The sequence below is a fragment of the Peromyscus eremicus genome, chromosome 5 (assembly GCF_949786415.1).
Source record: "Peromyscus eremicus chromosome 5, PerEre_H2_v1, whole genome shotgun sequence".
NCBI lineage: Eukaryota > Metazoa > Chordata > Mammalia > Rodentia > Cricetidae > Peromyscus > Peromyscus eremicus.
The window spans coordinates 65,298,639-65,321,713 of NC_081420.1; the positions used below are offsets into that span (position 1 = coordinate 65,298,639).

A 23,075-nucleotide genomic window follows, 5' to 3' on the forward strand; every position below is an offset into this window, starting at 1 on the left:
CATGACCTACCACCAAGTAATCCCCCTGGCTGCACGAAGAGTCTCTATTTTGAATCTGGAAAGGCTGCTCAAAATGGACAGCGATGGTGAGACCACTCTGGACCAGAACATGCCAGGAGCAGTTGAGATTGGGAAGGTAGGAGTCTGGGTACTTGGGGGATGTGATAATCCCTCTGTCTGCATGCAAATATCCACCACAGCCTTCCCAAGAAGAAAAAGAAAGGTAAGTTATTTAAATGCTATTGACAATGAGATTTTTATACTTTTCTCCCCACACCCCTGGCCCACAATTGTGAATTTTTTAAAATGCAAGTAACAGATGAGAAATTTGGGCCTAATTGGGATCAAAGTGTAAGAAATGATTAGAGGCTAAGTGGGCACACACTGCTGGATGCTCACAGTGCTGGGGTTTAGATGTGAGTCATGGAGAAAAGACTAGTTTTACTTTCACAGAAGTTGGCTTCCCAGAGGTGGAAGACATGTTAAAAACAAATATATACTATGCAAAATAATAGTAAGTCCAGGAAAGACAAATGAAGGGGTGAGGGGGAAATGTACTCTGTTGCTAGGGAAGTTAGAAAGGTAATATCTGAGCAGGGACCTGGGTGGAATAAGGAATCAAACTGGGTGAGCTTAGGGAAGACAGACAAACACTGTAATCCAGAAAACAGTATAAAGCTTGATGTGGTAAGAGGGGTGTCCCTGGGACTCAGGATAGATGAGATAGCATGAGCATTTCAGAAAGTAGCTTGGTGAGATTATGCATGAAGCAGAGCAGACTTATTCTGGAACAGAAAGGCTTTGGAGATCACCTGTGTATCTATCATCCATATATCTATCTGTCTGTCTGCCTGTCCATTCTTCCATCCATACTGATCTACCTACTGATCTATTTATCTGTCTATTATCTATCTATCTATCTATCTATCTATCTATCTATCTATCTATTCTATCATCTATCTATCTATTATTTATTCTATCTATCATCTATCTATCTATTCTATCATCTATCTATCTATTTATCTATCTATTCTATCTATCTAGCTATCATCTATCATTTATCTATCTGCTTGTGTATCTATCTAATAAGATGTGCTCTATCTCTATTAGACATTGGGAGTTGAGGAAGAGAGGTGAAGCAGATCTTAAGTTGTCATTGTCAAGTGCTAGACACTTGTCGAGTAAATAAAGACACTTCCCACATATTAAATTGCAAAGGCAGACAACTGTTCGAGCTCTAATTCCAAAGCTCACTCTCTATCCCCTGCACAGCCTGCTTCCATCAAGTGGAGGGTAGATCATTTTCCTTCAATTGCACCATTCATATAAGGGCTACATATAAATAGGGAAGGAACTACTAGATTATTTTTAATATTAAGTTATGATTCCATTTAAAATTAAATTTTTCATACATGACTATCCTTCAATATTCCATAGACAATTTTTTTCCATTAATGAGATATTTAATGTTTATTATATTCTCTTCTATTAAGTATTTTAACATTAACATTGTTAAATTGTGTTGAAAAAACAGCACACATTGATAGTACATCATTTACCATTGGGCTTGTATTCAGGAGGCATACACATGAGAATCATGAATACAAATGTATCCCTGAATGATTACTGATATTCAAGTCAGGATTAATAACAAACAACAAAAACCTCAAGGGTATATGTAAAAATATAAAAAACAAAACCATTAACATCAAACCACCTTTCACAGACACCCATACTTGAAAAGCATGATCACACATTGTCTGATATTTAAATAAACAATGGATGACTTAGATAATTTGCATCTCAATATAAACATTACAGGAGAAAAAATACCTATCACTAAGTAAAACATAATAGTGGATGAACAAAAGCCACAGAAGGAACATAAAAAAGACAAAGTAAAATTCACTAAATGGATTTGCAACACATAGAGCACATTTTGTGTCTACGCCTGTAGCTAGAGTTTTTCTGCCTTGCCCACAGTCAGGACAAATCTCTCTCACTCGCCACTTCCACAGCTGCTTAGACCCAACCAAGTAAACACAGAGACTTATATTGCTTACAAACTGTATGGCTGTACCAGGCTTCTTGCTAACTGTTCTTATATCTTAATTTAATCCACTTCTATAAATCTATACCTTGCTACATGGCTTGTGGCTTAGCGGCATCTTCACATGCCGTTTGCATAGACAATTTTTTAATGTTAATCTATCTTAGCTTCAAAGTTGTTATTAGATTTCACATGCTGTCAAGTTCTGAGAAATCTCAATGATATGACACAATAGAGCATCTCATATTCTACAGACATCCTCTGACAATCAAGACCCTGTTTCAAGAGCTACAGGCTCTTCCACACTCAAGTGGATGACTTCAACCAAAACCTTCATAAAGCTGTCTCCTGTATCATGTTTACTGGTTACTTCTTAAACTGGAGACAAAAATGTTTCTATAGTTCTTTAGATGGGCTATGATATGTATTGTCTCCCAGTTCCAACCCTTAGCTAGAGTAAAAGCTATTTTAAAGATCTTTCTCTTGTGTCTTCCACGAGCACACCTCTTACAGAAGTGAGAGGTGCCACTCAGACACCTGAGGGAAAGAGACGCCCCAGTACAGAGACAACTCTAATTTGTGTGAGTACTTGGTACCTGTGACTTTTGATTGATAATTTGTTCTTAGCATGGGAAAATGAGATGTGATTAGGCAGAAAGCCAAGTGAAGAGAGTGAAGGGGAGGGGAGGAGAGGGGAGGGGAGGGGAGGGGAGGGGAGGGGAGGGGAGGGGAGGGGAGGGGAGGGGAGGGAAGAGAGTGAAGGAGAAGGGAGAGGAGGAGAGAGGATAGAAAGGGAAAGAGGAAGGGAGGGAGAGGAGAGGAGGAGGGAGAAATATAAGAAAAAGAGAAGAGGACAGAAAGAATTGGGAGAAGAGAGAAGAAAAGTGAGTAGGGGGCAGAGGAAAGGGGCAAAGAAGGAAGGGGGAAAGGGAGAGAGAGGGGCGGGAGGAAATTAAGCGGCAAATGTTTGGCCACATTACTCTTGTGAAGGGAGGCGTTGAAGCCAGCTGTAGTGATGCTGGAGTCTGAGATGAAACGGATGTACATGTACTCTCCAGTTGACCGGATGGGCCCGGGAATATCTCTACCACACAGAACAGCCAGCTGCTGGGCTAAGTTATTGTCTCCTGTGACCAAAGAAGGAAAATGTCAGTGTGAAAAATACGGTCACAAGAATCCACTCCACCATCGTTTGCAGCCCAGCCAAAGCTACTCACATATTTTTCTCAGAACACCCAAGTTCCTAGGAGATAACAGTGTTCTCAATAAGAGGGACAGCCAGCTACATCATTCTGCTCCAGCTTGCCATGGTCTGCCTGCCCTTTCCTTAACCCTTTTCAGTAAAGACCTTTGGGGCAAGTCTCACTGTCTTGCTGGCTGCTGGTTCTTCCTGGCACTAAAGTCAGAAAGAGAGGAGCTGAGGCTGGAAAGGGATAAGGGCCCTGTTTATGTGAGGGGGAGTTGGAGACTCTGATCTCAGCTACTGTGATGGCTGAAGATCAAATACGCAAGGAGAGAGAAAAACTGGTTCCTCAGCCTAGACCTGGGCTCACATTCGCAGATCTTTCACTGGGAGGTACAGAAGCTTTCTATGACTATTTCCCCAGCCCAGAGATGATTTTTTTCTTTGGGTATTTTTTAAATTTTGTTTTGCTTTCTGATAAAAGGACCATGGTTATGTGGAGGATGAGAAAAGATGATTCCAGCAAGTGTGGTCCCCAGGAAGAAACACCAAAGGAAGTCAGGCCGTTGTATGCCCCCCTTTCCTTTTGCTTCCTTTGGGTGTAAGTTTCCATCAAACCAGCTGTCAGCTGTCTCAGCCAGAAGCTGAATGGGATAAAGGGGATTATAGCAGACTGAAAGTCCTTGGCTGGGAAAAAAATAAAGGCAGAAAACTAGCAGATTTTAAACTTATAAAACATAAGAAAATTTGAGACATGAGGAAATGAGCTCTTTTACACAACCAGCAACATACATATTATAAATATAGTTATATATTTGTATGATGTTTATACATAAGTATATAAATATACATATATATATATTTTTTTAAAATACTGACAAGTCAGTTTCTACTTTCTATGTGATTATCAATACACTGGCAGTTATAAATATGAACTTCTTGAAGAAGCTTGGAACAGAATTTTTGTTGACTTTTTTTGTAATTATCAAAGCGACCAAATTTTGTTTCATTTATGATAATACATGTTTTACTTCTTAATGACACTGGGCTTTATCTATTAATTTTTATTTATTTTCTAAGTACCACCCCAGACTGTTTGGTGAAACAATGCTTATCCCTACATGATTACTTGTTTAATTCATTCATTAGTTGTTACATAACTTAATAACTATAAAATGGTATTCTTCACTCATCTTTCTAGTCTCCAAACCTAATTCTAGAGCATTTTGATAAACTTCCAAATGCTAAACATTTCAATTTTAGATCCCCCCGCAAAAAAACCCATCTCTACAAGCCTGAGAGTCATAAACATCAGGTCTAGAATATAGTTTGGTGATTCCCTAGGCCAGCCTGACTGTCTTGGAGATGTGGAAATAGGTACTAAGATTATAAAAACCTGATATTTATTGTAATAGTTGCTACATATGGTTTCTAATTTTTCTTCACAAAAGCAGTAGGGTAGGTATTATTATCACAACCAGAAAAAGAGTCTTAGAAGGGACACAAGTTTGGTTACCATATGTAAGTGCACAGAGGTCAACAATGACTCTAACCCTGGCAGATTAACTCTAAATACTCCAAACTTCTTCTACAAGATGGTATGTCTAGTGAGACTACAAAAAGGAATTACTGATAGATTTGTTTTTCATTTTCAGACAGGTTCCTGTGTATTCCAGGCTCACTTTCAACTCACAAAGTAGCAGAAGATGACCTGAAACTTTTGATCCACTTACCTCCACTTCCTGAGTGCTGGGATTACAAGTGTATGTGGCCCTGGGAACTGAACCAAGGGCTTCTTAAATGCTAGGCAAGCGCCCTATCAACTCTTTATCCCTGTCACAGACTTCCGATGTAATATTCCCCTCCCTCTCTCGTCTCATTCTTTCCCTCCCTCCATTTATTCCTTTCTTACTTTCCGTTCTTTCAAAAAATGTTTTCTATACTCAGGATAGTTCTATGAAATCTATTTGGCAGAATGTTTAGTACATAAAATTTTATGTGTGTTGTCTTAAGAGAGTGATTTGGTTTTAAACAATAAAAAGGAATCCTAGCTGAGAGACTGACCAACTTTTTTCCCAAGATTGCTGCAGGACCCTTCCTGCACCATGTGGCAAGAATTTACGAGGACTGACCAATTGCACATGATGTCTGTGTCACTGTTTTATGGTTAATGAACTTCATATATTTGCTTCAGAATGTGAAACATGCCTACTAATCAGAAGCAAAATAATTGGTGGGGCAAAAATCCAAATAAATAAAATAATAAGGAAGTACATTGTAATTCCACAAAATTTTGACACAATGCAAGTGGACAAACTACGCAAAATACTCAACAACTGACACAGGTATTCAACACATACTTTTGTGAAGAAGCAAGTAAGCAGATGAAGAAGGAGGAAGCTATGAGCCATCTATTCATGGGTGTGAACAAAACGGACCCATGTGCATTTGCTACCCTACTGATCTAAATGCTTTTGTTGTTTTGTCACAAAGCACAATTTCTGAGCTCTTTCAACTCACCTTACAAGCAAGAAAATGGATAGAACATGCCAGCAATGTCTACTTAAGTAAAGTAAAGCTTAAAGGATTCTGTATCTACAAAATTCTTGGTCTTTTGTTAGAATTTTACATTTATTGCCTTTTCAGAGAATCATAAAAAGCCATTGTGGGGAAAAGCCCTCAGAAGCAGCACTCATCTCTTTCATAGATGATAAAATAGGCTTGTATAGGTCACTCAAAAGAAAGACAGTAAGCCTTAGAGTTCAGGCTTCCAAGACAAGCAGCTCAGTAGCTGGTGATTTTCAAAGAACTACAAAGCTACTCTCCATGGATGCAGTTTCCCTCCTGAAGATTTCTAAAAGGTTCTAAATGTATTGTGAACACTCAGAATTGTGTGTGCTAGGATGCATCCATTGAATTACACTATAACAATAAAATTTAGTATTTACTGAATGCCTTGATGTCAGAAAAGAGGAGGTATTATGTACATGTGCTGAATGCCAATTGTTCACAGGACAAAAGGTCTATGAGGGCATGATTGATCATTTCTTAGTGCTCAGTCTCTACAAATTGAGATATGCATCTCCACCAAGCAATGTTTCTCACTGGGAGGTTTTGTAGGGATAGGAATATAAGAAAGCAATTTCTTGAATATTACAGTCAAACATCTTTGCTTTTATTAACAATCTGCATTTCCAGGTGATTCTGACACTGGTATTCTGGGAGCCACTGAGAAGCACTGGTATGGATGATGTGGCCTCCCTATTGTCCTTTTGTGCTTAGTTGATGCCGAGTGTGAAGGGCAATTGTATGTGTATTGTAGTATCAAAGTTCATGTCCCTTCATCATTGTATAGCAACACCACAACATTCTCATTTCTATCTATTCTACCTACAGATTCAGGGGAAATGGATACATAGCCTATCTTAGATACTTCTTGGTTTTTCATTTGGATCTTAAAGCCATAAGTAGAAATGTCAATATCTATTTTCATTGTATCAATAAAAATTTAGCACAGCATGGAAATCCAGACTGTGTCTCCCCTCCAAAAGCTTTTTTTCCCCTCTGAGGAATGTGCTATCCCAGACGTTTTGTGATAGGTAATATAGTACTCTGCCTACATTCTCTAGACATTGTAGCTATTTCTTCTATTTGATAGTTTTATTGGTTACAGTATCTATGAAATTCCATACAAAATGTATGGAGCTAGTACACAGGCATAAATACAACTGAATGTGACTGTGTGTAAGAGTTTAAACAGTGATCTCAACACTATTTCTTACCATCTCTTATGATCAGCCTGTCATAGGCACACATTAGCTGAGGTTCAATGTCCATGGAGAGGATGTTGAGTTCCACAGTAGAATCGGGAGCATAGATGACCCATGTACAGTCAGCATGATTATGGTACTGCCCAGGCCAGCCCGGGGAGAAAAAAAGGAGAGGAGTATCTCCTGTCACCATGTATCCTCCACAAGCACCTGGAGAAAGAAAACTGCATCTTTAAGCCCTTGTCCTGTAAGCACTTCAGAGTGGCTGCACTCTGGGGCTGAGAGATAACACACAGTTAAAAGCACTTCCTGCTCTTCCAGAAGACCTGAGCTGTGTTCCCAATACCCATGTCAGGCAGTTCACAACCACCTGTAATTTCATCTCCAGGAAACTTGACCTGTCTTCTGGCCTGTAAGGGGACCAGTACACACACACACACACACACACACACACACACACACACACACACACACCCCAGTCTTAGAAAGACCCCAATACATTACCAAACAAACCTGGAGCAATGGTAGGATCAGTGCCACCAGAAACATCTACCGCAAACCACTCCAGAAGGAATCCCTTCCCGGAAATGGTAGTGTCAGAAGAAAACTGGAATGTCAAAGAGTTTCTACTGGAACTAAAAGATTCCAAGGGGGTACTGCAGTAAGTGCCAATCAGGCGGGAATGAATATCAAGCCCATCATAGATCTGCATGTAAAAACAAACAAAAACAAAAACCCACCCCAATAAGACATCATAACTAGGCAACTATCTATATTTTTCTTCATTGAAAGAGACATTTAAAGGATGGTTTGTAGTTTATAATTTAATCAGACTAGAAAGAATATCAAGAAAATACTTCATTTTAAAACAGAAAGTTATGTTAAATGTATTATTATAAATAATTTAAGGTGTTCCATATAGCTTCATTGCAGAATTATCTTAATAAACATGATTGTGGTATATAGTGTATTTAGTGACCTACAGTCATGTATGTGGGTGGAAAAGTACAACCAATTGTAAAGAGGTTCATACTCTAAGAGAGAAAAGAGCTAATAACAAAGAATCACAGCTCATGGGGCTCCCCATATTCAAGATACTTAGTAAGTCTATTCCATCTGCCTGAAAATACTAGAGATATCTTATGCTAGTTTCCAAATAATTGCAAACAATTTCATTATAATAATTATAAAATCCTCTATTAAACTTATTTCTTTCAAATTACATCACAATTATTTTCACACCTATTGGGCATTGTGTCATCAGTCATTGGGTTCAACTTTGAGCACTGAACTTACAAAAAGAGAGATTGGATTGTGGCCTTCAGGGATATGTTAGTGTTTTCTGGAATTTACAGAGTAGCCAATGCATGGATAATAAAAGCCATCATAGCATCTCCATTTGTATTTTCTTATTTTTATATCACCATTTCAGGTTTTAAGGCTGTGCATGAGAACAGACAACTCTGTCTCTCTTGGGAAGTCTGCTGCATCTGAGTATGCACTATGCCCCCTTCCTTTCTCTCCACCTTAACACTGTGGCTTCTATCTACACTAAAGACTTCTCTTAAATTCCCACCTTGTTTCAAGAAAAACAACAAAACAAGACAAACAAATAAAGGAACAAACAGGACAACAGGATAGACGATAGAATAAACACATAACTAGATAGAATAAACACATAACTAGAGCAAATAGGCATGCTTAGACAAAAGTCAATCATTTTATATAAAAGAGAAAATAACAAATATAATACAAGGATTAATTAGTATAAGTGACAGTGAAGCAGCAGTTATGATGTGATAGGACTTTCACATATGTCTTTTATTTATTTGAATAGGTATGAACTTGGACTTATTTTCAACAATAGTATCCATCAAAATATATAAACATCTCCCTCACAAAGAAACTCACCTTTAATTTGTCATAACGGCAGTTTACTGCTGTTTCCATGTCTATTTCCAAGATTCTACCATGTATAATTTGAGATGAATTTACATTTACTGTCCATCTGTAATTGGAGTTAGGGGGGTAATTTCCAGGCCATAAGGGAGATGCGATTTTCCCATGAGTTCCCACAATATTATCATTGCCAAATACTAGGAGGAAAACAGAGTTGTAAATCAGACCTATTTAGAATTGCTCTTTAATTAAATGAGAAAAAAAAAAAAAACAAAAAACAAAAACAAAGGCAAGATTGTTGGAAAGGATGGGCTTTTAATTGACTGGGATTTCTTTTCTGACCACGGAAAGAAATACTGCTTCCCGTTTGGTTTTCTGGGCTATTAGGTCCTGGAGAAGGATGGCTCTTGAATGGAATTCCATCTCCTTAGAAGGCTGTAGGGTATGAAAGGAAGGGACAACTTCCCATGAGAAAAGGATTTCCCAGACCCCTGGGGACTGGGGAGTAGGAATGGTATCTCACACCTTAACTGTATTTTACCAATTTTGTTTTGTTTTATGAAAGAAGGGAATTTTTCCTTCCCTTTTAAAATTCTACATGAGAATCAACACAGAGAACAGCCAATCATGGAAAAAACTTGAGTTAAAGAATAAAAATAATTAATATTGTATCACTGGAAGAAGAGCCCACGTTTTATCTGAATGCTTAAGCCAGTCCAAAAATAATTCTAAAGGTCTTAATTTGAAGATCGTACTTAAAAGACAAAATGAAACATGTTTGACAGAACTCTATCTGCCTGTACGAAAGTAAAAGGCTCATTTGCATAATATCAGAAACATTAATAGCAGGTGGAAATTGGAGCCCAAATAGAAGACTCAGAGCATCAAGCATAATTTCCTTATCTGTTAGTGAGCCATCCATAAATAATTGAGTTTTTCTGATTCATTTTTCTACAATCTGAGAAAGGAATGTAGAGTGTAGGATTATTCTTAGTTAATACATTACTGAAACATTTGTCAACATTCCTAGTGTGTAGGATACATTCTGGAAGCCATTGGGGAAACAAACCAACTTACCGTGACTGAACCTGGCCTGGAAGCCCATGCCACTGCCTGAGCCATCAGAGACAAATCTGATCCACAGAATATGACCCCTGATGGATGAGAAATTGCCAGGAAGGGAGTTTCCACAGTATCGTCCCACCAATCGGCCTGTGGCATTTCCTTCTCGGATTTCCACAAAATCCTTGTTACAGTTTGGAGAGCTCTCCAACTGGAAGGCTCTAGTTTGGAAACAAACAAACAAAAAGTAACAGAGTGAATAGATAGAATAAATTTGAGAGTATCCTGATTTCAGGTTCAGAGGGGCCAAACTCCTCTTCTGGCCCCCATGGGCCAAAGCAGTTCAGTACTGAAAGTGTTGCTTCAATAATTGGTTACTAGAGTAAGAAAAAAGAAAATCAATTTCTTTCTTTATATGCAGAAACTAATTTAACATTTTTCACATATGTCCTCAAAATATTAGAAATACAAAACTCTTACAACAAAACAGACCATCTTTGGAACTTTGAGATAAGCAAATGCAAAATAGTACTACCTATAAGATAAACAGTATAATTCAGGCTCAATCTTATTACACTTAACGTTATTGACAATATGAAATATGCCAAAATTGCTTTATTCTGCTCCTGAGAAAAGAGAGAGGCAAGTCCTCTCATCTCAGAAGGTAAAGCCACAGACTTCCTCTGGAAGCATTCTACTGAGGCCTGGTGTGTGGTCCAGCAGTCTTAGTCTCACCTGAAGACTCATTTGAAATAAAGAATCTGGACCCCACATGCTTTACCCGGGCATTTCTTCCCCTCTGCTTACAGATCCTTTGCGTATATATTGTAGTTTCCGATTTTGTTTTTATGGTTTTTCCAAGGGTGTGAATGTGTCTCAGATTCTGTCTGTGTTTCTTGTGCTTTTCCTTTGACTCCTTTTTTTTTTTCTGTTTGTTTTGTGCTATTCTGGTTTGTTTGTTCCTATTTTGTCTTATAATAATTATTGTTGTTTTAGGTGACTGTATTCTAAGGACAGAAAAAAAAGGTGTGGATTTGGGTGGGTGGGGAAGTGGAGAGGAGCTGGGAGGAGCTGGGGAGGGGAAACCATAATCAGAATATATTGTATAAAAATATTTTTTCAATAAAGAACAGATAATTATATATCCAGGAAGGGGTGTGTATAAATCTAGCACTAAATAGCAATGAATCAGGACTTGAAATGTAGCAAAACTCGAGTGATCTGAATGCCTGTTAAAATGCTGACCAGTGACCCAGGAGAGTACACAGGCAAGGTCTTTCCTAGTGATCAGTTTGTCTTCCAGGGATAATCAGCAGGGAAGGCTTTCTATTAGAAATTACAGCGGTGATACTCACAAGTGTCAAACCAATGTTCTTATACAAGCTTTGTTCTTGGAAGTCTTTGTTTTAGGCTGGTACATTTCATAAGCAAATCTATCTTTTGTCTAAGATCTGTCAGTAAAAATACAATGTGCAACAAAAATAACAAACTTTCTGTTTCTCATTATCTCATTTCAGTTCTGCTCCCAGAACCAACCATTTCCTCAATGCCTTCTCTGGCATAAAGTACAGTTTCTGTTCATTCCTTTGAATATCTGTTTCTATAGAATAAAAAAGTTTCATTTCTCCCCTCTCCTTTTCCTTGAAAATTCAACTATAATTTTTCCACGTTTCCTCCCTACTCAGTCTCACCACAGCATCCATAATCTAAACCCTGTGTTAGAACTTGGTGTGCTTCATATGTTTCTCACACACCCCAGGGAAGAGGTCTAGTCCACATCTGGATGTAGTTTAGATCAGGGCAGAAATAACTCCCAGGCCTTGCTAGGAAGCATTTCTCATTATTATTAACACACAGCAAAAGCAACTTGCATTCTACAAAGGCCACCCTAACAATAAAACTCAGGCCAGTAACAAAAAGGCCTCAAACTTCATACAGGTGAACAAGGAAACAACTGAGTCATTGAGAGTTCTCTGTTCAGCAATTAGATTTAATGTCTGTCAGCTGGTAAAGTGGATGACACTTTCTGTTCTTCTTTGCTTTCTGTTGCTGTGATAGACACCATCAAGAAAACTAACTTGAGAAGGTAAGAGTTTGTCTGGCTTCTGGGTTACAGTCCCTAATGTGGAAAGACCTGGGCAGGGGCTCTAGGCAGGAACCTGGAGGCAGGAACTGAAGGAAAACCGAGAAGGAACACTGCTTACAGCCTTGCACCCAGGCTTACATCCAGCTGCTTTTCTTCTATAACTTGGGCCCACACTGGGTGCCCACATCAATTAGCAATCAAGACAGTGCTCTATAGACATGCCCACAGGCTAATCTTCAGTTGAAGTTCCCTCTTTCCATAAGTCACGTGGACAATCAAAATAAGCACCCATGCTCTAGAGAAAGTCTAGTGTGGGCCACGTGGGATTGTTCCTGAAGCACCATAGAAGATTCTTCAGACACAGCAAATATTGAAATAGTTTTCACAGAACACTGCTATATCATGGCCCTGGGCTATGTATTTTAAATTTTAGTATCCTTAACCCTAACAGGGGTCCTTCAAGTTTATGATTGTCTTTCTAAGGATGGAATGAATCTTTTGAGGTTTCCATTCACTAGCTTCCTGAAGTTGATTTGTCAATAAATTTGTCAAGAACAGAAAGCATACGTGTATTAAATATCCCCCACAGCTAACCTAGTTCCTGGAACCGCTGACCACCAAAAAGGTAAACAAAACGAACATGGAAGAGATGGGAGGGAAAAGGCCCAAAAGGAGGCTCCTGTGCTTGGTAAGTTTGAGGTCTAACAAGGTCCTGGGAGGACCGTGGGCTTCATCACTAAGACACAACAGCACTTCACTCATCACTGTCTGTAAAGCATCCCCAGGGAAGGGGATGTGTGCTCAGGGTGCTGACAAATACTTGCTGAATAGAAACACACATCATGTAGAGATTATTATATGCATATTGTATAATTTCTTATTACATAAGAAATGTCATGATTTCAGTGAAAACGAAGACAACCCCCAAATTCCCACATTGCCTTTCGGATATAGAAAAAGCTTAGCACGAGGTCACTTGCACCCTGGGGAGGTACGGCCTGACTGATGGATTCAAGAAAGCAATCTGAAATATTTGAACTTGCTGTCTCATTTTTAATCAGTTCTTGTTGCACAGATGGGCATGTCTATGAGGAAGAGCCAGCAAACAATGCCCTCCTCTCAACATGGAGGAATTGACATCCTTTCTAAAACAAAATTAACAGCCAGACATTGCCATGCATGCTTGTTATCCCTGCATGGCAATGTGAGGCAGGAGGATCGCAAGTTCTAGTCCATTGTGGGCTACACACCGAGGGCGTGTGAAAAACAACAGTAATAAAGAATTAATGATTTCAACCTGACTCCCATAACATGTAATATAGTATGGCACATAGCTTTGAACTCAAAGTGGTAATTTAAATACCAACATATCTTCAGTAAACAATTATTCGTTTGTTCTTTTTTTTCTTTTCTTCTTTTATTTTTTGAGACAGGGTCACTATGTCATCCTGGCTGTCCTGGAGCATGCTGTGTAGACCAGACTGGTTTCAAACTCAAAGAGATTTATGTGCCTGCCTCTGCCCCTGAGTGCTAGGATTCAAGGGGCACACCACCATGCCTGGCTGCCAGGGCATATTTTTAAAGTACCCATTATCAACATGGTTTGTCATTGGAACCTCTCTACTGAGGGATGACACAATCCCGTTTCACATACCATGTGCTGTTTACATCTACTTCTGGGAAATATTATTTTTGCCGTTTAGTTTAGCCTAGGTCTATTTGGAATGTAACAAGATCTAACCTTCATTCTACATCCATAGTCCATGTTCCAAAATTGTTAGTATTCAATGAGAAGCTTGAAGGCAGTTTTACAAATCAACTGCTAATATAAAAAACTGAAATGAAAAACCCTCCAAAGATCATTTCTCTGATAGGAAAGGAAGGGTGAATTGGAATAGGGATAAATCAGATCTGGGGGCTGGAGAGATGGCTCAGAGGTTAAGAGCACTGACTGCTTTTCCAGAGGTCCTGAGTTCAATTCCCAACAACCACATGGTGGCTCACAACCTTCTGTAATGAGATCTGGTGCCCTCTTCTGGCCTGCAGTCATATATGCTGTATACATAATAAATAAATAAATCTTTAAAAAAAAAAAAAGGCCAAATGGAGACAGACACAATTTCTCTCAGTTGGAAGATAGAATATTGTTGAGAGATTCTTAATGTTTTATATAGCTCAAGCTATGAGGGGAACAGAGGAAACTGGGGAAAGTCTTCCTAAGGTTCTCATTTGTTCTCTCTGGTGGTGACTTGGACACAGGATGCTGGGTACCCATTCTACCGGTAACAGTGCTTCCTCCCTGCAGACTCACCAGGACTGAGACCATACACCCACATAAAGGACTCACAGAAAGGACAGCTGCAGCTGGTTTCCAGGGGAGCTGACAATGTTCCAGACACATTCCGCATGAGGATGGTATGCTGCTGGGTAGTCAGGGCTGTTGAAGATGCCATCAGCCATGTTGAAGGTTCCACCGCAAGCTGGAAGGCAAAGGGAAAAAAAAAGGAAGTTTCAGAGCAAAGAGCAAAAGAAAGACAGCACAAGACACAAGAGGAAGAACATTAGGGCCATGTGCAAAGGACAGGACACTTCCACCTCACACTAACAATTGATCTGTTTCACATAGTGTAACAGAGGGAAGATTCCAAAGACAGAAAACCGAGAGCCCTACAGAGGGAGCTCTTTTCTAAAAGTCTTTCTCCATGTGAACTAGAACTTCATATTAAAAAAGGGACTTGTTTTCAATCCTGCAGCCACTTGGTTTTTATGGCCAGGGTGATTTTTAAGATTGCCCCAGAAGAAGGGGTACTTTTCCCTGGCTACCATGGAAAAGGCAACTGTCCAGCTTGTCCCTCTGGGGAGAGCACTAAGACACACCATTCTTTATTTTCTACGCTTGGGCTGTTAACAGCCTCTCCTGGCCAAGAAGCACAGTGCTGAATGGCACCTCGTTCCTTTCCTGCCCATGTGCCTCACTGCACAGTGGACCTGTCAATATCCACACCTACCTGACCCTAGCTAGCATCAAGTGCAGAAAAATAGCCATGAGGCTGTGCATGGTATGAGTCTCCATCAAACTGCCAGTCACGGAGCACCTTGGCAAGCACACTGCTGTGACACTAGAGAACAGGTCTCCAAGAAGATAAGGTGGGGCTTAAAAAAAAACAGCCAGGTTTTCAGCCAATTCTCCTCACTTTCTAGATCTCATGGTTATGAGAATTTACACAACATTAAATTATAAAGAAGGCACAAGGGAAATTTTAGGAAACTGACTCCCCACTTTAAAAGAGTCCTAAATAACCAAGCAAAGATTTCTATCCCACACTGCCAACCCTGAAGTCATCTGTTAATGCCTCTTACTTACCCGATGTTGATGCAGAATAGAAGGCATGGAAACCTTCACTTACAATGGAAGAATCGGAGACAAACTTCAGTGTCAGGGCATTGCCAAAAGATACGATGGGATGGGGCAGGGAGGTACCACAGTAACGGCCTAAGGATGAAGAGGTGACAAGGAGGTAAGTAATGCCATGGCAGGGCCACACAAGACATCACAATGAGAAAGAACCACTTACATCAGAGTTGTGTTTGAGACAACGCCTGAGCACTAAAGATACACTCTAGATACCAGTATAGCCAGGATGAATATAGACATGATTAATTTAAAAAAAATAGAGGGACAGAGGAAAAAAAGCAGATATGACTAGACTCCAACTGTAACTCAAGTAGACACTTCCAGCCAAGTAAGGACCAGACAATAGTGCACTTAGAATCTCAGTACATTATCACAGAGAGGAGGAGATGGAGGATCAAGTTCCATGGATTCAACACCTGGCTTGACATTCACGAGTTATGTAACCTGAGACAAGTTACTTGGGTATTCTGTGACCCAGTTTCCTCATATATTAGAAACAACTAAATCCATGTCGTAAGGCTATAAAGACTGAGTTACCACTTATAAAGTACTTAGAGCAGTACTCCGCAGGAGGTGGTAGGGTAAGAGTGTGTGTTCTATAACATATCCTTGTCTTTGGTTCTATACCAATGGATTAACTTCTCACACAATACAATTCGAGGTGTGCCTGGTGCCGAGTCCTTGTCCACTAGGCTCTGTTATGGGCACAGTAATAAAAGTAGTCTCCTCTGACAGAGCTTGTCTTCTGTAAGGGGGGACACTTCCATGGCAAAATGCTCACAGAGAAAGTGTTTAATGTATCTAAGCTTATTTTGTCTGAACCACTTGAAGAGCTACGCCACACACATTTTAACTTTATTGGGATGTCTAACAAACTGGTGAATTTTTAATTAGATCAATTAATTAATTTTAAAATGTTTTCCTTCCTCTGGAGACAGAAGAAACATTTCCAATGGAATATAGGAAGTATTTTAAAGTACTAGCCAGATATTTCTGTATGCTCTGTTTAATGATGAAATGGTCTTTGTTCCACTACTGCTTCAGATTGCGATTTGGAATCTGGAACTTGCACTTTAGAAACAAACTAAAATACACAAACTATTTGTGAACATAAATAAGTTGTTTCTTGAGTCCCACATTATTGTGCTTTCCTACCCTCTGATTATTCCTATGTGGCTTATGAGGCTCTTCGTGCTTATTGGAAACACTGTAACTTTGAATGTCAACAACAACAACAACACACACACACGTGCGCGCACGCATGCACACACACACACACACACACACACACACACACACACACACACACTACATGCCAAGACTACAGATGTAAATGACTGAGTCTTTGGTACCTTGGACAGGTGCATCATAGTCCTTGCCATCCAAAATTTCTAAATAGTCTCGTGTACAGTCTGTGCTGTCTTCAAGTTGGAAGAAGCTAAAGGAGAGGGTAATATGACTGACTATAGAAAAAAGAGAGAGAAGAGGGATGGTTATTCAATAAAATATTGGCAAGCAGAACAGAGAGATTTTTGCCTCTGGTACTTTGAGATGAGGGTTTTCCAGCAGGGAAGCCAGGCATTTGGCAGCTTTGTACAGGGGTGGGGTGGGTAAACAGAGCTAAGGGCTCAGCTTCATGCTTAAAGGGCTTCCTTTGAAGAGTAACAGAATCGATGCTTTTGAAAACGCCTGTAGAATCCCAAATGCCAGTCATGGTAAATCAGGACTCTTCGGTAAGTTCATCCCAGAGACTTTGGGAAATGTCTTATTGGAAAACATAACCATAGGCTGTTGTTTTGTTTTATTAGCTATTGTTGTCTTCCTCTCATAAACATTCTTCTCCACAGGTTAGTTTTCTTAGATTCTGATTCCTTACATGTGCTGTTCTGAGACATCCTTCTTCCACAAGACACAGCACACTCAAGCTTATTTAGAGGTCAGAACCAGTGCCCGAGAGCTTCTGAATCATCCATCAGGAAAGCTTTGAACCACGCAAGGAACAGCAAGTGCCTGGGTACATTTTCCCTTTGTTGTCCCTCACAGCGTCCCTAATCTTCAGAATGGGATCTTTTCCTGTTGCTGTCCTTGCAGTGAGAACTTTCATCTGGATGTTTTTACAGCTCCTTAGGAAATAATCAATAGGCACAAAACTGCTGGACTCGGGTGGGGGATGGGGTGGGCTTCTTTTTCTCTGCTTTGTTGGGGCTCCACCCTCTCCATCTACAAAGACTACGAATTACGTCACCGGCTCCCACATCTTATGCGTGGCCACAAAATAGAATCAATTTGTGAAGCTCTGTTTCACAACTAATAACAATTAAATTAAACTTAATATTTAAGCCCAGCTCTTCTGCAAATTATTTTATGCTGGGGCCTGATTAGCCTAAGTGACTGTCCTATTTTCACACGGGTCATTAATTAGAGAACAGAAAAGAGGACTTAATGGCTTTCCCACTTTGTGTCTGAAATCACAGACTCTTCCGGGAAACCTTAAAGGAGGGCAGGGTTCAAGTGAAATAGGATTCCTAATGGGACCAGGATCACTGTGTTTGGAGCCGTTCTGACATGTCTACAAAGGCCATCTCATTTTCTCTGCCTGTAAAACGTGGACAGACTATTACCATGTCAGATAATAGAATTCTAAGATTCCAAAAAGAAAAGAAAGTAAGCATTTACTGAGTGCTTCTAGACCTATCCTGGGGTTTCAGCAATATATACATGGCAGGAGAGAATAAGTTTTGCTATTCGTTTCCCCTTTAGTGACCAACAGCTTGCGACATCGTATCCTCCAACTGTAAGATTGATAGTTCTCCAAACCATATCTTCATTATTCACATATTCATCCAGCATCTGCCGTACTCAGCCACACATGTCAAGAGCTGTTTACCTATCAATTACTTTTTCATGACCTCAATCTCACATGCCTACCAGTATAACAAAGATGTACACAAATACAACCTAGGGTTCTGTGCATAGTAGGTAGGTACATGTTCTAGGAGCCACATCCTCAATCCTTTGTCTTTGTGTGTTTGCTTGCTTGTTTGTTTTTAAGACAAGGATTTCACTGATCCCAAAGTAGTCTCCAACTGGATATGAATAGAGGGTGACCTTGAACTTCTGCTTCTTCTACTCAGTGTGTGTTGCAATGACAAGCATGTGCCACCACTTGATGCGTGTAGTTCTGGGGATCAAACCCAGAGAGTAAATGGTGGTAAGCAGGTACTCAGTCCACTGAGCTATCCCTTCAACTCCCCAGCCCTTGGATGTTTTAGAGACAAGGTCTCCATATATTACTCAGGCTGGCTTGAACTTACTGTTGAGCCCAGTCTGGTCACCAACTCAAAAGCCTTTTGCCTTAGCCTCCAGAGTACTAGGATTACCACATCCAGCCTTAAAAATTCCTTTAAATTAATATGAATCACTTTAAAAAATGTCTGTGTACTAGACTAGAAAAATGACTGTTTTCATGCATTCCAGGAACCAGGACTTCCAAAAAAGAGGTCAGTCATCAATTGTTACCACCGAAGAGGTAAGTGTCCTACTGACAGCCATACTTCCCAAAGGTATCCCTTGCCCCAGACTCCTCTGTTTTTTACTTTTGTTACTTACATGGAGGTTGAGCTTCAAGTATCCAAGTACAGTTTTGATTGTTTAGATATTTATTAGGGTACAATGGAGAGGAAATAGTATCAGAAGAGTCAGTGATGATGTGGCCTCCACATTCTGGGAAGTACAAACACACATGTCATATACTTTTGATTTCTACCAACTAAACCAACCAATTATTAGATGACTGAAAATACTTCTTATTTCCACAGTGCATGCCAAGAAAGCTCTCTGATAAGGAAGCTGCACATCAACCATCAGATAATGAGAAAATACGTTACAGTTATAATAGTTTTCAATTACAGGAAGTGGGGGCATGGTAACAACATATTACAGGAAGTGGGGACATAGGACAACACATTAAATGGCTATAAATTGTCTGAATCATTCAACCAACACTCTGGCTTTGATTCACTCATTCTATTTACTCATTAATTATAAGAAGGGTAATTTGTTTATAAATGAACTTTATTTTCTCTAGAAAACACTCAATTTGTAAAGGTGATTGCAAATTAACCAGAGAAGTTCAGTGCTCTGTGGGAACCAAGGAGAGGAGAGTGTGCTGCACTGTTGAGCGCCCAGTCTCCAGAGGAGGCAGGACTGGACCAGGATCTGGAGGATGAGAAGCACAGCGCAGGGAATGGGCAGCCTGAGCAAAGACGTTGGTGAGGAGAAGGGCCCTATTTATCCAGTCTTGACTGAAGCATGTGAGGCTTAGATTGTATTGGAAGCAGCACTGTAAAGGGGTCAGGGCAGGTTTTGGAATTGTACTTAACAGTTGGAGTGGCTTGACTTCCATCTTCAAGCCACACAGAGAAAGGACAGACACGAGGAGTCTCAGTGTGATCAGACTGTGTCTCTTACGAGTTATTTGGGAGAAAGATGGAGCAAGAGTGGGTGAGTTTGAGGAGGCTGTAAGAGTTCATTTAAGCAACACTTAAGGGAATATTAAGTGTAAGGAAAAAGAGTGTTAAGTACTACTTTTTCTTTGAAATCACCGAGAATGGTAGACACACACACACATGCTAGTGTCTTGCTCCAATGTCTCTGAGGGTGCACCTTTGTGAGACTGACTCAGAAACACTCTCCACCTATGAGTGTTTACTAATATGATACCAGCAAGTCTACTAGTGTGGCTGTTAACAGGCTCATGATGAGGGAACAGGCTAACCTTATTTGAGGTGGGGCCAGTGAGATGGCTCAGCCGATGAAGGCATTGCCATTAAGCCTGCAGACATGAGTTCAATCCCTGAGAGCCACATGAAAGGAGAGAACTGAGTCCCATAAGTTGTCCTCTGACCTCTGCACCATAACACATACAAATAAACACATGTACAATTTTTTTAATTAAAAAAATTTTTGAAGTAAATTATCTGAGTCATATAGATAAAAATCATAGCCCCATTCAAACCAACTAACAATCCCTCTAAGTTCTGGGTTCCTTCTATGTCTGCCAATTTGATAAAGATTAATCTCTGAGGAAAAATCTGGTGAAAGGCGATGGGTGAAAGGCTTGGGAGAGGAAATTGGGAAGTGGTGACTTGAGGACAAAAACAATGGAAAAATATGGAATTCAGCAATGAGGTAAACCATTCTGTGGAGATAGAATCTGACTCTACATTACAGACAAGTCTTACAGTTGTATATCCTTGGTTAGGTGCTAGGTAAATTAATTTGGCTAATTCTTTTTTTATATCGCTGGTACTGTACCATTAAACGTTATCTTAAAAACATAGTGCTTAAGAGATTTACAGGTCCTAAGACATCATCATCATTTAAGGTAGATGAAGACACATAAAATATATGAACAGCTAGCATACTCATAAGTCTTCCTATCTGAACATTTGCATGTTAAGTTGGAAACTCTGGTGAACTTCTGAAGTCTGGTGTCATTACAGCAGTCGGGGGTTAGGTGACCCACAGGATACTTGCCTTGCCTGAACTGAGCTCGGAAGCCCCTGCCCTGTCTGGAAGAGCCAGACCAGAATCTCACAAAGAGGCTGTTTCCTGAAGAAGTGATGGAGTTAGGTGGCGTCTGTCTTCCACACACACTGGCGACACGGGTGTTTGTGGAACTTGAGCCATCATACGTCTACAAAGATGGAAGACAGAAAACTCTCAATACTGCAAGTTTACATCTATAAGGCCCATATTCTGTGGATCATCTGCAAATCAATGAGCCAGTAAAGCATTGCATTGGCTGGATCTAGAACAATTGGCTTTATTTCATTGTCTTGTTGTAGAGTTCTAGGGACATGTCTGAGTGTTTGGTCATTTCTATAGACAATACGAAGATTTCCGTGTTTTTCTGCTAACACCACCATTACCTCTCTAAGTTCTGACCCTCACACAGTCCTCCTTTTTCTCATGACCATCAATCAGCACATGCCCACGATGAGTACTGAAAATGTTTGATGCAAAGCTGATGCACAGAAGCAGAACAGGTGAGAGATAACGAGTAGGGATGCATTGTTAGAAACACAACATTCTTGGAACCTTTTGCTCCTTAGAGGCTCATAGACAATGAGCAAGAAAAATGGCAAGAATAATATGAGTGCGATTAGCCTGGTGTCGGAAATTGCCTCATTCAAAGACACGTATCAGGTTCCATCCCTGCCCAGTACCATGCTGGAGCTCCTTTGACACACTTTCTGTGCCAGTGGAGTAAAGTTTATATTATATGTGCCCCAAATCTCTGCATCATTCTGCAAAACTGGAGTTTACTCATCTGTTTGGCATTCTGAGCTAGCATGAGCTCTTGAACACTTTTATGGATAAATCAGGAATTGACGAGTCTCTTGTCTTTGTATGGTAACACTTGGGACCACTAGGTACACACTCTGTCAGAAATTGAATTCAGTCTTTCTTATTTGATTCCTCCAACCATTTTCTCTACCTATATTTTTATCAAAAAATTCATAGGCAATCTTAGTGATGTATAAGTTACAAAATTCCTGAGAGAGAACAAGTTACTTTGAGTCCAAAAACTTGATTTTAGCATCTAGCATTGAAACTCTTATTTTGTCCAATATAAGATATCTGTTGAACAAGGTAGATATATTACTATAGTGAAAGTCAGTATCTGGAAATATTAAATTAATTATGACTATCTCATTCAAGCCTAGTTGCCATCTGCATTTTGTCAGAAAAATGTGGATATATAACAGAATATTCAGGGAACTAAAGTAAGGGAGGTATTCACAAGTAACTTGGAAAATCTAGTGATGACTGTAATCAGCATTCTATTAGAGAATCAGGGTTGGGAGGATATTCTGAACTGATTTGTACAAGCACATGAATCATATGGCTATAGGATTTAAATCCTCAGAGAAAGGACCAGGCTTTTATAGTAATAAATACAAAGTAAGTCTGGTTCTAGAACAACACTTCCTTCTCCCTTCTCCCTCTTATCATTTAATGTTCACATTTTAAATCCAAACATTCAATACATGAAACTTTAAAAATGATTTTTATTCAACAAACATTGACTGAAAACTGAATGATATTCATCTAGCCATTTCAAAATATGATTTTCAGATCTAATCGGTTCAACCAGTCACTTAGTCTCTGCAGAGAGTGTTCAGCTATAGGACATCTGTGTCACACAAGCTCAGAGGATATCCAGGAAGAGGGCAGCAGATAGGACTGTGAGAGTCAGAGGATACGGAGGACTTCTGGAGAGCAGTGTCTTCTGGACATGACTGGGTCTTTGCACCCATGAACTTACACAGCTGTGTTTGTTTGCATGAGGCCTTGCACACGATCAAGGGAGTCAATATCCAAACATGGGTAAGGGAGGGATTCATGAGGCTCCTCCCCCTAGCTGAGGAACTACTAGCAGCTGATGGTTGACGGGAAAGGGTGAGTTTTCTTCTGTGATATGGGCCTTGTTCGTGCTCCAGTGTACAGCTCTATACTCATGTGTGTACAAGCAGCCCTGTACTCAGATGGTCATTGTCAGGTTCAAAACAAAAACCCTCCAATTCCTCAAACTCCAAAAGACA

General features: G+C 39.9%; 1 protein-coding gene across 2 annotated transcripts in view; it reads right to left on the reverse strand.

Annotated features, from left to right (window-relative positions):
* Positions 1 to 23,075, reverse strand: part of Cubn (cubilin) — a 233,806-nt gene that overhangs the window by 75,693 nt on the left and 135,038 nt on the right. Inside the window, exons 32-42 of one of the 2 annotated variants that reach the window (XM_059263605.1) lie at positions 21,004 to 21,163; positions 19,071 to 19,188; positions 16,818 to 16,924; positions 15,415 to 15,543; positions 14,398 to 14,530; positions 9,980 to 10,185; positions 8,915 to 9,099; positions 7,517 to 7,709; positions 7,016 to 7,213; positions 3,031 to 3,177; positions 11 to 201 (exon numbers count right to left, since the gene is read on the reverse strand). In XM_059263605.1, the coding sequence (XP_059119588.1) occupies positions 11 to 201; positions 3,031 to 3,177; positions 7,016 to 7,213; positions 7,517 to 7,709; positions 8,915 to 9,099; positions 9,980 to 10,185; positions 14,398 to 14,530; positions 15,415 to 15,543; positions 16,818 to 16,924; positions 19,071 to 19,188; positions 21,004 to 21,163 (1,767 nt within the window). Of the gene's footprint in view, positions 1 to 10; positions 202 to 3,030; positions 3,178 to 7,015; positions 7,214 to 7,516; positions 7,710 to 8,914; positions 9,100 to 9,979; positions 10,186 to 14,397; positions 14,531 to 15,414; positions 15,544 to 16,817; positions 16,929 to 19,070; positions 19,189 to 21,003; positions 21,164 to 23,075 lie in introns of both variants that reach the window. The other variant, XM_059263604.1, reaches the window with a different exon arrangement.